Genomic DNA, 17,156 nt, shown 5'->3' on the forward strand with positions numbered 1-17,156 from the left:
CAAAGTCCAGAGATGTTCAGGGAGCAGAGAGCTCCAGAGACAGGGACTGGGTCCCATGTGGAGGGAGAGGGGTTGAAGGTGGAAGGAAGATGCTTCTAGAAGTCTGCTCCTGTGAAGAGCTGGAGTGGGGCTCCTCTGTTGTTACCTGTTTATGTGACTGAAGCCCCACAAAGGGCATGGGATGAGCCATCCGTAGGCCTCATGAGATGGGGAAGGGGGCTGCTGTTGGCCACTGAATGGTCAAGTTAGGGTAACCTTCTGCCAGTACCTTCTGCCAGATCTTTGTAGGGAGGCTTGGACTGGATCCACTCCTGGCCTCAGCCTCAGGTAGAAGCTGGGAGAGTGTGTAAGAGGGAGCCCAGAGGGAGCCCTGAGGCCTTGGACCTGGGTGAGGGCCAGAGGCTACTCACTGCTCACCAGCATCGATTCTGAATCCCCGGCTCTAGACCTGGAGATGTCATGAGGGGACCAAGTCCCTTCCTTGCTTGAATCCTGTCCATGGTTTCCAACCTCCTCCTGGAGAATGTCCAACCCCTTGCTTTGGTGTTCAAGGTCTTAGAAGCTCCAGGCCCAGTTAGCTTCATTTTAGGCAGAGCCCCGTCTCACAGTTACCTCAATGCGATGATCATTTCATCCTATAAACGACCCAGCCTTTCTCCATGCTGCCCATTCAGCCTGGAGGGCTATTCCCGATGTGTGCCTACCCAGTGCCTGCCTTCGAGGAAACCCTCCTGAGGTCTTTCCTGACCTACCAGAGGACTCACTGTGCCCCCAAACAAACTAACGGCACCCTCCTGTGGCACTTCACTGAGCTGGACTATGTCTCTGCTTTCCTCCGGCTATGGCTACTGTGAGAGTCTGGAGAGCAGGAGCCGGTCCGGTTCCTCCATTCTTCCCCGTTGAGGGGGCCTCAGGGTGGGGGAGGGGCAGAGACGGGGGGGGGGGGGCAGTGGAAAGGTCAGGAGTGACAGCTCTCCCAGCCCTGAGGGTTCAGTCTAACTCAGCGTGTGGGTGAATGGGGAGAATCAAAATGACCACCCCAAAGAAGAGAGAGGCGAAAACGGCTTTATTTGGGCAGTGAAGGGCGGAAATATGGAGATCCCAGGGGAGAGACCAATGGCGGAGAATCTTCCCCAGAGAGAGAGATGCGGGAGTTTGTGGTGCTCCGAGAACACCTCCCTGCTCATCCTGGCCTGGCTCCAGTTAGTCTTGGGACCATGATGCGATGAACCTGAAGCCTGTCTCCCCGGATCCCTGGAAGACAGACATCCATGAGTCTCCTCTGGAACCTTTAGGCAGAGGGTGTGTAGCTGGGCACCCCACACTGCCTGGGATCACACACAGCTCTGCCACCAACTAGTGGGTGTCCTTGGGCAGGTCATGTAACGGCTTGGAGCCTCAGTCTTCTCCTGAGGACAGTGGAAATAACAGCGGTGCCCGCCCCGAAGGTTTGTGATTAAGTCTCGAAAAAGAAAAGGCACGCAAAGTTTTAGCACACTACCTGGCAGAGAGTAAATGAGCAATACCTATTAGTTGTTATGATGATTACTGTTTTGTCAGGACATCTGGGTTCTGATCCCAGTTCTGCCCCATTTCCCTCTCTGGGCCTGCCTGAGTTTCTGTCCGTAAAATGGGATGTTGAAGGACTAAGTGAGAAAATGGATGTGGCAGAGGCTTCCAAGATGAGTGATCACCCTGCCCCTCTCAGGTTCACCTCCCTGGGGCTGCACGGGGGTGATCACCCCCACTCTGTCAGGTCTTTACTGGGCTCTGTCCAGGCAGGACTCCTCTGCCCGCAAGCAGAATGAGAGGAAGGACTGTGGTTAGATAGCATGAAGGACTTCCTGCCGGGCTACAGGATGCTAACCCTGGAAAGGAGCCAGAGGTCATGGGACTGAGGCTGCTGGGGAGAGGGCCTGCCTCCAGGGGAATGGCCAGGCCAGGCTAGGCTAATGAGGCCAGAGTAGCCCAGAGGGTGAATCAGATCAGCAGTGACCTCACTTCCAGAGAGCCCGGAGGGGCCCTGTTTAAACGTGCCTTTCGATTCTCAAGATCACAGAGAATCAGAGACACAGCAGCAGGGCTACTCCAGGGCAGATGGCCAGAGGCGAGGGGCCACGTTCCCGCCACTCAGAACACTCTTCCCAGAATCTAGAGTGGCTGACCCTTCATCCTTTGAGCCTTGTTACCTCCTCAGGCAGGACTTGACCAACCCATGCATTCACTCAACATTTACTGAACCTCTATTATGAGTCAGGCACTGTTGTAGACAAGACAAAGTCCCTGCCCACTCCATATAAAGTAGCACGTGGCCCACCCTATTCTTCTCAAACCCAGTGCACTGTTTATCTCTGACTTCTTTCTATTGTTTCTCTAACCAGAATGTAAGCCCCATGAGGGTAGGGACTTGGATAGCTTGTTTTACCAATGTGAACCTGATGACTCAGGGTATAAACCTGGCACAAACTAAAATAGGCCTTTGATAAGTATCTGTTGAGTAAAGAAGTGGACATAGAGATTAGAGACAGATGGACACCCAGAGAAACAGTCATGCTCAGAGGCAGAGTCAGACATTCAGAGAAACACACAGGATGACTGCCACGACTGTAACCTCAAGGCCACCCAAGCCTTCCTTTCTCAGGCCATTCAGCTTGGTTGCTAGGTAGAAACCTTGTTTGGAACTCTATTTTACTTTATGCTTATGATTATGATTATTTTTAAAAGATTTTATTTATTCATTTGCCGCAGACAGAGAGAGAGTGCACAAGCAGGGGGAGCAGCAGGCAAAGTGAGAGGGAGAAGCAGGCTTCCTGCTGAGCAGGGTGCCTGATGTAAGGCTAGATCCCAGGATGTTGGGATCATGACCTGAGCCCAAGACAGCCGCTTAGCTGACTGAGCCACCCAGGCGTCCCTATTATTATTATTAGTAGTATTATTATTATAAAGTAATCTCCGTGGCCAACGTGGGACTCAAATTCAGGACTCTGAGACCAAGAGCTGCATACTCTACCGGTTGAGCCCGCCTGGCACCCCTATATTATTTTACCTTTTTAGGTCCCTTCTGATGAACAGAAATTTTAATACAGTCAAATCTGTCAATCTTGTAAAAACTCTTCCTGGCGGTCAAAGAAAGGAAGGGATGAATAACCCACTGAGTCCCACAGCTGGCCCGAGGGGCCCTCCCCACTGCGGATCAGCCCCTCCAGGTACTGGAGTCTGAAAAGCTGGGCTGCGGAGGTCCCATCGGTACCTTGCCCTTCCCCCAACCATCTCCGCTAGGCCCCGCCCCTGGAGCCCCGCTTCCTCCTCCTCCTCTATCGGCCGCGCCCTCTTTTGGCTCCGCCCCTCACCAGATCTCACGGGCGCAGGGGAACTAGATGTCTTTTCCTCTTGCCCAGGAATTGGTAGTTAATATTCTGCCATCGGTGCTTCCACCTAGAGGGAGGGAAAATTGGGGAGACAGAATGGGGGCAAGGATCCGCCCCCCGTCCACGCCCATTTCGCCTAGCCCCGCCCCTTCCTCCACTCTCTGCAGCCTCAGGCCCCGCCCCTCCCACCCAATTTCGCCCCCTCCTCCTGCTCCCAGGCACCGTCAAGCCTAGTCTATCCAATCCCTGACCGGCCCTGGGCTCTGGGGATTCGCCCCTCCGTCACAGGCCCCGCCCCGCTCCGCGCGCTCACATGAGGCGCGGACGCGCGCCGTAGCAGCTGGGCCAGCGCGCGGAGGGGACGTCGGCCAGGCCGGTGGCCCCCGGCAGCAGCAGCAGGTTGCGCGTCGGCCAGCGCCAGGCGGCGCCCGGCGGGCGGCGGCGCTGCGGGCTCAGCCAGTAGTCACCCAGGCTGCGGCGGGAGGCGGGCGCCGGCAAGGCCGGGCCCCGGCAGCCCCAGAAACACAACTCCTGGTCCAGGCGGTGCGGGGGCGTGGCCCGGGGCCGCCTGCCGGGGAGACAGGGCAGCGGTCACCTCGGAGCACTGCGGGCGGGGAGAAGGGGGCCGCCTCGGATCCGACGCGGCGAGGCCTGCGTCGGAGTCACTCTTGGTGGAGGGATTCTTTAGGAGGACAGGGAAGGGCACTGGAGGGCCTCATCGGGGTCCTCCGCCCGGACGCCACCTCCCCCAGCTGCTGGACCAGGCCCCTTTATGCCGCCGGCACCCTCCCCGGGGCCCCCCTCACCGGGACAGAAGAAAATTCACCACGAAGTGGGCAGTCTCGGTGAACAGCATGGCGTCCAGCCGGCCCGGCCCGACTTCGACCTCTTAAATACCTGCCGGGGTGTGTGTGGGGGCGGGGAGGCCTGAAAACCCATAGTCCCCCCGGGACAGCCAGCCGTTTTTAGCAGGAGGCATCAGTGGGCAGAACGGGGTGGGGGTAGTACTAGGCCCTTTGGCATGTGGGGTCTAGTCCGTGGTCTGACCTCATCAGCCGTTTTGGTGGGAGGGGGCCAGGCACCAGATTTTGAGATCTCCTGAGACACTACCACTCCCCATCCTCCCCACCCTCCCCACCCCAGTCCCCAGGACCAAGGATGGTAAAGGCAGCAGCAAGAGGGGGCCAAGGGCAGTAAGGTCAGCTGCAGGTTAGATAAACCTTACCCATGGCGGTGCTCAGGCAGAACCCACACCTTAAACCCACACCTGGCCCGCCTCCCCAGGCAAAAGATCCCCCCCACCTATGCCTCCCAAGGCTCTCTTAAAAGAGCTTTTTTCCTTAACCTCAGGGCACTTTTAAATGTGAGAGGCGGCCACCTCTAATTTAGGAGTTCTTATATAGAGACAAAATATGAATGAACTTCTGGGGAATCCAGGACCCCCTAAACTGTCTCAAAGTTCCAAATACACATATATTTCTGGAAAGAATCTGGAAAGGATCTCTGACAGGATCACACTGCCGGTCCAAGAAAAAGTTAGAAGCTCTTGATCTGGTCTAACACATTTGCTTGGGAGAAGGGGAAATTGAGGTTTAGAGAGTGGTTGAGAAAAGCCAAAAGTAAAACCCAGCTTTCATACAACTCTGCCCACCCCTCCAGAAGGTGAGACAACCCCCTGTGCTCTCCTGAGTGGAGCATGGGGTTCAGGGCTCAGCTCAGGGCTTAGAGCCCAGGCTGGGCCCTGCTCCCCGACCCCCTGGGATCTAGAGGAACTCGCTGGCCCAGCTCCCTTTCCCACACTGCCAGTTTGGGCTATTTCCCCCCCAGTGACTCACACTGGCTGCTGGGGAGAGTGGGCAGCTGTTCCGTGCCCCCAGGGCCCAATACAGGCCCTGACTTGCCCCCCAATTGTGTGGCCATATTTGGGGATTTAATCTCTTATTTCCCCTCCTTAGGGAATCTCCCTCCCCTCATCCCTTCCTCTTTTTCCTATCTCCAACCTCTCCCTCCCTGATGGCTCCTTCCCAGCAGCAAACAAACAAGCTCTAGTCTTCCCTATCTTTGAAAAAGAAGAAAGCCCTCCCTCAACCCTATGTCCTTCTCCAGCTCCCCTTCACAGCCAACATTCTTGAAAGAGTTGTGTACACATGCTGTTTCCACTTCCTCACTCAGCCCCAGCAATCTGGCTTCCTCCCCCACCATTCCACAGTAACCGCTCTGCTCCTCAAGGTCATCACTGACCTCCTTGTTGCTAAAGCCAAGGGATGGTCCTGAGTCTTTATCTAACTTGACCCCTTAGCAGTGGCTCACTTCTATACAAATTCTTCCTGCTTGAAATACTTTTGTGTCCTTTTTTTTTCTGGACATTGTGCACTCTTGATGTTCCTGCGATCGTACTGGCTGCCGCCACATGGCAAATTTCTCATCCTTTGCTCACTGCCTAATCATGGCCCAAGGAAATCTCGTTGGTTCCCAGGCCTTGGGGATCTGCCTTTGTTAGAGGCTCACTTCTCACTTTCAGCCTTCATCTGTCTTCTCGGCCCCACACCAGTCTCCTGGCACCCCTCCTCCCTCCCTCCTCCAGATGTCCCACCTCCCAGGAAATATGCCCCACACCTACCCTTCCTCCCATCCAGGTTCCCTAGCTTGGCCGTTTCCTCAGTTACCAGAACCAAAAATCTGGGATTTGTTGTAGGAGCTTCTCTCTCTTTTCATATTGAAGCAGCTATGAAATCCTATCCTCTCCAGAACATTTAGTTTTTTTTTCAAAGATTATATTTATTTATTTGAGAGAGAGAGAGAGCTCGCACAATGGGAGGAGTGGCGGAGGGCGAGAGAGAGAGAGAGAGAGAGAGAGAGAGAGAGAGAGAGAAAGAGAGAATCTCAAGCAGTCTCCTTCCATCCACCACCCCCCCCCGGGACATGGAGCCAGACTGACTCGGGGCTCAGTCCCACCACCCTGAGATCACAACCTGAGCTGAAATCAAGAGTCTGACGCTTTATCAACTGAGCCACGCAGGCGTCCGCCCTGGACATTTTATTTTATTTATTTATTTATTATTTATTATTATTTTTTTTTAAGATTTTATTTATTTATTTGACAGAGAGAGATCACAAGCAGGCAGAGAGGCAGGCAGAGAGAGAGGGAAGCAGGCTCCCTGCTGAGCAGAGAGCCCGATGCGGGCCTCGATCCCAGGACCCTGAGATCATGACCTGAGCCGAAGGCAGCGGCTTAACCCACTGAGCCACCCAGGCACCCTATTTATTTTTTTTTAAGATTTTATTTATTTATTTGAGAGAGAGAGAGAGGTCACAAGTAGGAGAGAGGCAGAAGCAGGCTCCCCACTGAGCAGAGAGCCCATGTGGGCCTCGATCCCAGGACCCTGAGATCATGACCTGAGCCGAAGGCAGAGGCTTAACCCACTGAGCCACCCAGGCGCCCTGCCCTGGACATTTTAAAAATCCCATTGCTTCTTTCCGTTTCCACAGCCAGTGAGTGCCTGGTCCAAAGCCCCCTCGCCTTTCACCTGGGCCCCTGCAGCCACTGCCTGACTTGAATCTGTAGCCACTCTCTATCCCTAACGTGGTCTGTTCCCACAAAGCAGCCAGGATTGTCTTTCCAAAATTTTGGAAAGTTTGTTCCTCTGCACACTGTCTTCAGCACCAAGTTTACCCTTGGCATCTACCAGTACCGGTGCCAGGGATATTCCCCTCATGTCCTTGCCTGGGTCACTGCTGCTTGTCGCTCCAGCTTGTCTCTGTTGGTCCTTCGGGGAACCATTCCAGGCCTCCTAGCTAGCTCTGCTGTTCCTTCTCTTCCCAGCACTGGGGCCTCTCCTCTGCGGCCTTCTCAGCGTTGTCTAGCTAGTCTAATCTGTAGACCTTCTCCCAACTCCTGAGCCCTGCCACTCGAGGCCTCTGGGGTGTCAGGAAGAGCCTGACAGAGGCCCTGCCCTCAGTGAGTCCCCAGTGTGGTGGGGAAGGTAGACATTCACTGGGGAGCAAGGTATGTCTGAGTACATGGTGGGACAAGCAGGTGCTATGAGAGGGGAAGGTCAGGTGGTCTGAGGAGCCTTCTGCGAGAAGGGACAACTGGGGGAGGTCGGAAGGGTAAGTGGGGTTGGGAGAGAGGCTGCTCCAGGCAGAAGGAGCGACATGCTGAAAGTGGAAGAATGTCACGTGCATTGCTGGGGGATGTCTGGTGTGGCTGGATAAGTGTTGGAAAGAAGCCATTGATGAGTCTTAAATAGGATAATGGTATGGCTGGGTTTGTGGTCTTCATCAATAACTCTGGACTTGGGCAATGACGGGTCCCTGTGGGGCAAACGGACTCTGGTTGCCTGGAAAGAAGGTGAGGGCAGAGACAGGGAATGAGAATATTTGTGTTGGCTTCACCCTGGAGAGTGGGTGGGGAGAGGCCCGCAGGGGCTGGGACACCGGTATCCCTGTGGTGTCCAACCCACTGACCTAGCTGGTGTCTGGTTGCCTGATGTCTTCCCTTGGGCCCTCATCCAGCCTTTTCCCTGGAAGAGCAGGTGGAGGCCCGAGAGGCAGCAGGCTGCTGTGAGGGCCTTGGAGGAGGCAGAGGGGAGGAGAAGGGGAAGTTGGGTCAGAGTCCGGATATGACGGGTTTTCAGGGCATCTGGGGCATCTGGGGTTTCCTCAGAGTCTGGAAATTCCACTCTTTCTGGTTCCCCTTGAGGACCACCCCCCACTCCGCCCCCTATTCTGTGGTGCTCCAACTCAGGAGTCCAGTCCCTGGAAGACCTCTCTAGGCTTTCTAGGGGCTGTGAGTCTCTGTCTGAAGGGTCGCATCTGTGATGGATCCCAGGACTCAACAGTCCCTAATGTCAGCACCCATTTCCCATGAGCTGGCCCAGTGCCCATGACCCATGACCCCTTGTAGTCCTCACACGAGTCCTCGGAGGCATGTAGCTTACTTATCCCCATCGTACAATGAGACTTCCAGGGCTTAAGGAACTTGCTAAAATTCCCACAGCTTAAATTTGAATGAAGATTTGACTGACATCAGAGGCTGCTTTTAACTCTGTGCTATATTAAGCCTGTCGACCCCCTGGTTGATTGGCTCAGTAAGGGAAGGAGGCTTTGTGGGGTATTTGCTTATGGTTGGGGTGGCTGTCCCCCCCCACCCCCATCAAGCAACGGGAAAGGGTAGTACTGACGTCAATTGTTGCCATGACGATACAGCAACCTTTTCCCTGCCATCTCCATGGTAACCTGGGGGTCCATCTGTACTTCGCCCCCTCCTTCTAAAAGGGGGTCCTTTAGGGAGGGGCTAGCTAATAAGGTATCTGAGAGGCAAGTTAGGGGAAGCTGTAATTGGAGTATGCCCCTTTTCCCAGGTCCCTCCCTATTCTTTGGGCCCAGAGAATAAGGTTGGGCTCAGGGAGTCCTGCCTTAGGGTCTGGGGGCAGCTTTACCCTTAAGGGTGAGGGAGGAAGCTCTCTCTTTCCCACTTGGCGATTCCCCTGGAAAATGCCCCCCAGCCAAGGTCCTAGGCTCACAAATGGAAAAGCTGGGAACTGGCAGAGAGAGGCAAGAGGGATTCCCCAGCCCTCTCCAAGGCTGGACCTCACCCAGGCCCAGGGGACATGACTGGCTGGCTCTCTGCTGCCCCTCAAAGCCAGAGGAAGGAGCAGCAGCCTTTCTTGCTCCAGCGTTGTCTGTGCCCGAGACTCCTGCCTGGTGCGGGAGATGCACGCAGACTTCCAGCAGGTGTCATTAGCCCCATTTTACAGATTTGGAAATGGAGACTCAGAGAGGCTAAGTAACGAGACCAAGTTTGCACAGTTAGAAAATTGCAGAGTCGGGACTCAAATCTAAAAATTCAGGCCAGTGACTTTTCGGGGGGACAGAGGAAGAAATGATAACAGCATGGACGAGGGGAAAAGAAATCGGTGAGCGAGCGCGTCAGGTTGGAGCGTGTCATGCTGTCACCTGTAGAGCGAAGCTCAAATCCAAGGCCTCCTTGATCCAGCTTCTCTTCGGTTAGGTTCTTCGTCAGATCCCCTGAATTCTGAGCTCTGCCAGGGCCAGGGATCTGTCAGATTCAAGTCTAGGTTCCCAGCACCTGGTGTAGCCCATATGGGTAGGTGTTGGAAAAAGGTGATTGAACTGATTTCTTGGAACGCCCCTGCACTTTCCAGCCTTCAGGCCTTTGCGCACAATATTCCCTCCACTTAGTGGAACTAACTGGCCCCAGGGTCTGACCCCTCCAGGCAAGGTGTCTGTAATGTTCGCCTCACTCACTATCCAAGCATATGGGGGATGGCTGGCAGTCAGTCTTTTTTTTTTTTTTCTTTTTTTAAAAGGTTTTATTTATTTTAGGGAGAATGAGAGAGCTGGCGGGGAGTGGAGGTGGGGGAAGCGTGGAGCCCAATGTGGGGCTTGATCCAATGACCTGAGATCATGATCTGAGCATAAACCAAGAGTCAGACACTCAGCTCAACCAAGTCATGCAGACACCCCCTCCCCCCGCCTTTTTTTTTTTTTAGTGTATGTGTTTAAGTAAGCTCTACACCCAACGTGGGGCTCGAATTTACCACCCTGACATCAAGTCGCATGCTTTTCCAACTGAGTCAGCCAGGCAGCCCCCCAGTTTTTTTAAACTAGTAAGGAAGGAACTTGCTGAAGTGAGGTCTTCTACCCGCTAGGCTGTATGAGTCCGTGAGGGCCAGTGCCCGTGTCCTTCAAGTTCACTGCTGAACCCCCAGTGCCCTGCATGGGCCTGGTGGATGGACTTGTACTGACTAAGGTAGGGAGAGCCCAAATGAGAACCCAGTGGCCTGACTCCTTTCACACTGTCCAAGGCCTCTCATTGCCATGGAACAGAATAGCCACCCTGGCCCCTGCCACTGTCTCTCTCTCTGGGCTTCTTTTCCTCTCAGGGATACCGAATATTTACATAAGCTCTCTCTTCTCCTAGAATGTGTGTTTTGTTTTGTTTTGCATTTCTTTCCATTGTTTTCTGGAGATGCTGTCCATCACCTGGCCATGCTTCCACCTCAAGGGCAGGTTCTGCTGGCCCAGCTGGATCAGTTACAGTCTCGCATTTCCCTGAATATGGTAATTGGCCAAAACAGTGTGCATGCGACTTAAAAGAAGGGCCAATCACTGCCCTTCCCAAGGTCAGATAAACTGAGGCTGGGAGAAAGCACGTCTCCCTTCCACTGCAGATTTCCAAACCGCCACAGCCATGTTCCCTGCCCAGAGGAGATAATCAGGGATAAGAGATGAACAAAGGAGCAGTCCTGGTGGGCCCAGCAGACACTTTAGTTTCTACAGTTCTTCCTTTGAGCTTAGGTATCTGGAAAGCTTTTATTCTTCCCAGTCACTGGAAACCACCAATTCTTTTTTGGCATAAGTTAACTTCATTTGTTTGTAAAGGAGAGACCTTACCAATACAGAGGCCAATAATTTTTTCTTTTTAAACTTACAGTGGTCTTCTAAGGAGGGGGGTGACTGTTTACAGGAAGGCCCCCTTCTAGCACAGCTCAGCACGGGCTCAATAGGGCCTGCCTGGCTGGAGTTTGATGGGGATGGAAACAGCTAGATTACTCCACTTAATAGAGTGAACTGAGAGCCCCAGGGGCTCTCTAAGAATGGAGGAGGTGGGGAATAAGGAGGAGAGAGAAGTCAGCACTGTGGCCTGAAGCCACGGATTCTTCTGGAGGGTGAAAGGGAAAGAGAAGAATGGGAAGACTTTCCAACACCAGGGTGTTTGAAGGACCAGGCACCGAGTGGTCAAGTCTAAAATCCTCACTTTGAAGTAGACCCTTTATTGGCAAACATCCTTTCCTCTTTTTTTTTTTTTCTTTTTAATATATTTTTTTATTTTACTTTTTTAAAGTTTTAAATTCCAGTTAGTTAACATAGTGTAATATCAGTTTCAGGTGTACATTATAGTGACCTCTTCTCCTCTTTTAATGAGTCTCCTAAGTTTGGGACTGCCTGGGAGAGAATTAATGTGGAAACTGAGAATGGTGGTCCTTTTGGGTGAGTGTGGGATTTTGAAGTACTCTAGGGAGGGCTGGGAATTCTACCCCATGTGGATTAGGGGTGTTAGGTCCTTTGCTTTTAGATTTCAGGGGACAGGAGAGAGTGAACCTGAACTCTGGGTTATGTGTATTTTTCCCCCAATATTAAAATAATACAGACTCATTAAAACAAAACTGGAAAGTGGAAAATTCTTGTTCAGCTAAATGCTATACTTCCAGGCATCCTTGGGTCATGGATGGATTTTAGAGTATTAAGTCTGAGGACACTGAGAAGTGTGTTAGCCTATCAACCATCATCTGCGGGAACCTGGGCAAGTGTCTCAAGGCTCTGTTCCCTCGCCTATATAAGGGGAATGAGAAATCAAGGTGTTTCAAACGACTTCTCTCCCAATCTTTTTCTGGTCCCACTACTCCTACATCTAGGCTCAGGATGGCCCCTAACCTGAGCTGCCCAGGGTCACAGAACAGCAGGTAGCAAACTCTAATTCCAACTCGGGAGCGTTAAATGGGCGGGTGGGTGTGGTTGGCCATTCTCTTTATTCTGAGTTGTCTGTCCAGCCCCTCCAGTGGAGAGCTTCTCTGGACCCCCGGAATCCAGCACAGCTATGCGAATTGCATTGGAAAACCCAGGAGAGGGATGAGGAGAAGGATGAGGCCAGGGGCCGAGGGGAAAGATAATCCTGGAAGGGGTCAGGATCAGTAAGAAGTTGGGTGGAGGGCGTTTGGGCCGACGGGGAGGGCCGGCCTCTAGGGCTAGGTCCGAGGGAGGAGACCGCCAAGAGGAAGGAGCTGTTGGATGGGGCGGAGCAGTTTGCGGACGGATGGACGGGACAGACATACACGGCCAGCCCGGAGTGGAAAGAACAGTTTATGCTGTGCTTTATTAAAATGTGCATCATTCTTTTATTTTAAAATGTGCATCATTGTCTCGTGCTCGGCGCGCGCGACCTCAGCGTGGTGGCCCGCTGCGGGCCTCGTCCCCGCCCGGCTCCCGCGGAGCCGCCGTGCGCAGGCGCACTCAGGTGGCGCGGGCCCGGGGGCTCCCGCCCATGGCCAGGTAGACGTCGATGGGCACGTGCAGCAGCGTCAGGCAGTGGCAGCCCGGGCAGCGTCGAAGCGGCCTGAGGAAAGCGGGGCCCCGCCTCTGCTGTTGGGAACGCGCCTGGGGACTGCACCCGGGCCAACCCGCCCCCACGGGGGTTCCGCGGTGGCGGAGGGTGGGGGAGGCCCTGACGCTGGGACGGGGTTATGGGCAGGGAAAGCCTGGACGCAGGCGGTCCGGAGCCCCCGCACAGCGGGGACGGTCGGGGCGGCGGGGAGGGCGCCGGCCTCACCTGACCGGGTTGTGCTCCGTGGCCACCGGCTCCGGGCTGTCCTGGGACTCGGGGGCGGCGGCAAGGCCAGGGGAGTCTCCGGCCTCAATGGGGAATCTTCGACCCTGCGGGGGCTCCTGGGCACTCATGTCCAGGCCCCGGGGCGCTCTGCGAGGGGAGTGGTGGTCAGGCCGCTCCTGGGCCGCCGGGCGCCCCCTGCCCGCGCCCGCCCCCTGGGTCGTTGCTCACCTGCCGGAGGCCGAGGCCGGTCCCAGGCTGGAAGCAGCTGCCGGACCCCTGGCCGCGGGAGGACGCTCCGGTCCAGGCGGAGCCCGGCAGGTGTCTGCGGCGCGCCGCGCCCCGGGCGTCGAGGGGGCGGGCTGCATTGTGACCCGGGCCGCGGCGCGCTGACCTCACAGAGCCCGTTCCTCTCGCGGGGAACCACCCTCCCTCCCACTCCCATCGACTCGGGAGGCCCGGCACTCAGTGCGGCCGCGAGCCGGGGCTGGAGGGCTCCGGCCATGGCGCCTGGGCACTGGGTCGGGCCGACCCCCTGCAACCCGATGGGGGCGCAGGAGGCGGCTGCAAGCAGCCGCGAGGTGGCGTCCACGAAAAGGAGCAGCTCATCTCGGGCAGCGCGCAGACGCCCCCGAGCGCCCCGGGGCGGGCTGCGACTCCCTGCCCGCCTGGGGAACGGGGGCACAGGCGCGGCGAGGACTTAACCCGTGGTGGGTTTGGTGGTGGTGATGGTGAGGGCAGGTAAGGGCACTGACAATTTTGGCCAAGGGTCACACAGCATTTACATCACAATTGGGCCGGAGTTTTAAAATGTCTGGCCCTCTCCCTCCCCACCACCCGTGGCTGCTGTGTTCAGACGGAGAATGTTCTAGCGCTGGGGGCGGCTGCGCATGAAGTCCTTGGGGGGAAAAGGAGCAGGCCAAGGGCGATGGTGGAGTAGAGCTGCCTCACCGAGGCAGCATGAGCTGAGAGGGTGATAGGAAGGAAGGAGGCGCTAGACAGCATGGAGGACTTTCTGCTCTCCAGTGGGTACCAGCTGGGCAAGACCATTGGGGAAGGGACCTACTCAAAAGTCAAAGAAGCATTTTCCAAAAAACACCAAAGAAAAGTGGCAATTAAAATTATAGACAAGATGGGAGGGCCAGAAGGTGAGCTGGGGCCCCTTTGGAGGAAGGGAGGGCTGGTTGAGGTGGGTGGGCACTTCCTCCAGTTGGGAAGGATCGTCCCGTTTGGTCTGGAACCAAGGAGTGTAGGGGAGTTTGTGGCTCCCAGGAAGATGAGTGGGGAAGAGGAGGATGCTGGCAGTCCAGGAACGGTGTACCTCTAAAACCCAAGATTAAAGTGGCGGGAGGTAAAGGGTCCTCGGAGGCACAACCCCAACTTGCTGGGCCTTCCCTGTTCCCTCTGTCCCCCACAGAGATGGGCAGAGAGGCCCTGGCCTAGGCTGGCAGAGGGTAGGAGCTGCTGCCAAGGCAGGCGGAAGTGAGAAAAAGGAAGACAGGGCTTGGGAACCATGGGTCAGGAGGCAGGCGTGTGAGGAGCTGGCCCACCACGCTGTGGGCAAATCAGGCCTCATACCTGAGATTCAGTGGTTTTGTCTAAAATCCCTCAAAGCACTTTGGTATCTGTGGTCTCACAGGTTGCTCACAATAGTCCCTGAGGGTACAGGGAGTTCCTTTGAATAATATATTAACTACAAAAATAAGTGTGAGCATTTTTTGCAATGTCCAAGCAGCTAGACCTTTACAACTGAATGGGAACCCAGGCACCAGAACCAGACACGGTGGGCAGACAGAAGCTGGGAGGCAGGAAGCAGGAGTGGAGAGTTATGCCCTTCCGGACTTGATACCCCACATCTTTTCCCATTTCCTCAGAATTTATCCAGAGATTCCTGCCTCGGGAGCTCCAGATTGTTCGCACCCTGGACCACAAGAACATCATCCAGGTGTATGAGATGCTGGAGTCTGCCGACGGGAAAATCTACCTGGTGATGGAACTGGCTGAAGGAGGGGATGTCTTTGACTGTGTGCTGAATGGGGGGCCACTGCCCGAGAGCCGGGCCAAGGCCCTCTTCCGTCAGATGGTCGAGGCCATTCGCTACTGCCATGGCTGTGGTGTGGCCCACCGGGACCTCAAATGTGAGAACGCCTTGTTGCAGGGCTTCAACCTGAAGCTGACTGACTTTGGCTTCGCAAAGGTGTTGCCCAAGTCACGCCGAGAGCTGAGCCAGACCTTCTGCGGCAGCACAGCCTACGCCGCCCCCGAAGTGCTGCAGGGAATCCCCCATGACAGCAAGAAGGGGGACATCTGGAGCATGGGTGTGGTCCTGTACGTCATGCTCTGTGCCAGCCTACCTTTTGACGACACAGACATCCCCAAGATGCTGTGGCAGCAGCAGAAGGGGGTGTCCTTCCCCACTCATCTGGGCATCTCGGCCGAATGCCAGGACCTGCTCAAGCGGCTCCTGGAACCAGATATGATCCTCCGGCCCTCAATTGAAGAAGTTAGTTGGCATCCGTGGCTAGCAAGCACTTGATAAAAGCAATGGCAAGTCCTCCCCAATAAAGCAGGGGGAGAAAGCAAACCCAAAAACCCGCTTCTAAGATGCTGATATGTATTTTACACTTTACTTCTCTCCTGAAACTTACCTACACCCTCCCCAGCTTTACTTCTCTTCCCCTTAAAAGATCTTCATGCAAACAGAGGGCCTCATTCAGACTTCCCTTTTATTACAGCTAACAAGTGATTTTCACACAGGTGTTTAACTCAAGTTAATGAAAAATAGACCCCAGAATCATACACACACACACCGGGGGAGGAGAGGGGAAAAGTGACCAAGAGCAACTGGAACCATCGCTGTTGCAACTTCCTTTCCAAATAAAAGCAGAAGAGCTGGGAATGCAGAGACAGCCTCTCGACTCCTTGCCTCAGTGAGAGGCCTGCTGGGGGCCCAGTCTCTGCCTCACCCCAGAGTCTAAGCTGAGTCTGAGGTGAGGACAGGGGACCTCCTAGGGACCCAGACCACCCCTGCTGCCATCCCTGCCCCTTCCCCAGGCTCTACGCCAGAAGCCAGCCTGCACACTGTATTTGTCCTGCCCTGCCTCTGGGGCAGCCACTGTTGGGGACAAGAATAGACCCCCAGACACCTTCCAGCTTCTGTTGAATCTCTTTAATGCTGTTAACGGCAAGTCTGGAAAAGGTTCAGGACAAAGTTCTTTTTTCTTTCTTTTTTAATTACAAAACTAACAGCTGTTAGAATCTTTTTTTTTTTTCCTTTTTTCTTTTCCTGGCTACAAAATACTCTGGGGAGATGCATTATAATTTAAAATATATAATATTGCACAAACAACCAAAAGGTTAATTAAACTAAAGAAATAATTACAAAGAGAAAAACCCCATCCCGTCAAAAAAAAAAAGATTCAACATTCTTTCCATCCCACCCCCTCACTGAAGGTCTGGAGTGGAAGTGATTGCCACTCTCTTAGCACACCTGACCACACTCCCTTTAGATCACTGGTGAATACACCAGACTCAGTACCAGAAATCACCGAGCAGCATCATGAAGCACCAGGGTCTCCAGGAATTCCTGCAGCCCCTCATTCCCCCAAGAGAGGAACAGCTTTACCAGAGTGGAGGGTTAGAGCCACAAAGACTGGGTCAGTCTTCAGGAAGAAGAGCTTTTGCAGAAGCCTGATGAGAGCCTCAAAAAGTACACCCCCAGCATATCCCTTCAAGAAGCAGAAGGGCTGAGGGGGAGAAGCTGGGCTTACCAGAGTCGGAAGTATTCAGCTTCGATCGCTGCTCTGTACTGTTGGTAGCTGGCTTGTGTCCTAAGCTACAGGGGGGTGGAGGTGGGTAGCTGGTTGGACAAGGTATCCCGCCAGGCAATGCACAGAAGGGCCTGAAGTGATGCCCTCCCTTCTTGGGGAGGGGAAGAAATGCAAGAGCAGACTCTTGCTGGTGGCACAGCTGGGCTAAGGACTTGGGTGCATCTGACACAAAGAAGCCCTGGGAGAGGCATGGGGACATACCAGCCTGGGCCAGACAAGAGGAAAGAGGTGGGAACTCAGGGTTTGGTCTCTAGATTTGGAACCACAAGGAACCTTTCTGGGAATGGAAAATGCCTGGGAGGGGGGAGATTCCCCAGGAGAGGCAAGTTTCCCAGAGAGGAATGCCTCTTACTCACTGGGCTAGGAACCAGAATGTGCTTGCCATCCCGGTCTAGCCAAGGACGGTGGGATGGCCTTCCTTGCCTGCTTATGGGTGGACAGAGTGTTGTCTCCGCTTCCTCCAGGAGATTGGTGCTTAGCTTCCGTCTACACAGGTAGAGGGGCTAAAATTATCTCTTGGGACTTCCCAGCAAGAGTCCCTAAGAACAATGGGTGTTCAGCAGAGAAATGTAGGCTCTTCTGGTGAGGGGGGTAAGTCTCTTCCCCCTT

General features: G+C 54.6%; 2 protein-coding genes and 1 long non-coding RNA gene across 3 annotated transcripts; 1 reads left to right on the forward strand and 2 right to left on the reverse strand.

Moving 5' to 3' along the window:
* Window positions 1–1,047: 1,047 nt before the first annotated feature.
* LOC122898642 lies at window positions 1,048–3,486 on the reverse strand. Its single transcript, XR_006383017.1, has 2 exons — window positions 3,351–3,486; window positions 1,048–1,254 (listed from the first exon to the last, which is right to left on the reverse strand). It is a non-coding gene; the product is annotated as an uncharacterized LOC122898642 (long non-coding RNA).
* Window positions 3,487–12,319: 8,833 nt separating this feature from the next.
* FAM229A (family with sequence similarity 229 member A) lies at window positions 12,320–17,088 on the reverse strand. The gene is made up of 3 exons (XM_044237689.1): window positions 12,949–17,088; window positions 12,721–12,867; window positions 12,320–12,507 (listed from the first exon to the last, which is right to left on the reverse strand). Exons 1-3 carry the CDS (start codon window positions 13,083–13,085, stop codon window positions 12,405–12,407), a joined length of 387 nt encoding a protein of 128 aa, XP_044093624.1. The 5' UTR covers window positions 13,086–17,088; the 3' UTR covers window positions 12,320–12,404.
* On the forward strand, window positions 13,721–15,253 carry TSSK3 (testis specific serine kinase 3). The gene is made up of 2 exons (XM_044237690.1): window positions 13,721–13,865; window positions 14,592–15,253. The coding sequence occupies exons 1-2, from the start codon at window positions 13,721–13,723 to the stop codon at window positions 15,251–15,253; spliced, it is 807 nt and encodes a 268-aa protein (XP_044093625.1).
* Window positions 17,089–17,156: the final 68 nt, after the last annotated feature.

This window comes from Neovison vison, chromosome 2 (genome assembly GCF_020171115.1).
Source record: "Neovison vison isolate M4711 chromosome 2, ASM_NN_V1, whole genome shotgun sequence".
NCBI lineage: Eukaryota > Metazoa > Chordata > Mammalia > Carnivora > Mustelidae > Neogale > Neogale vison.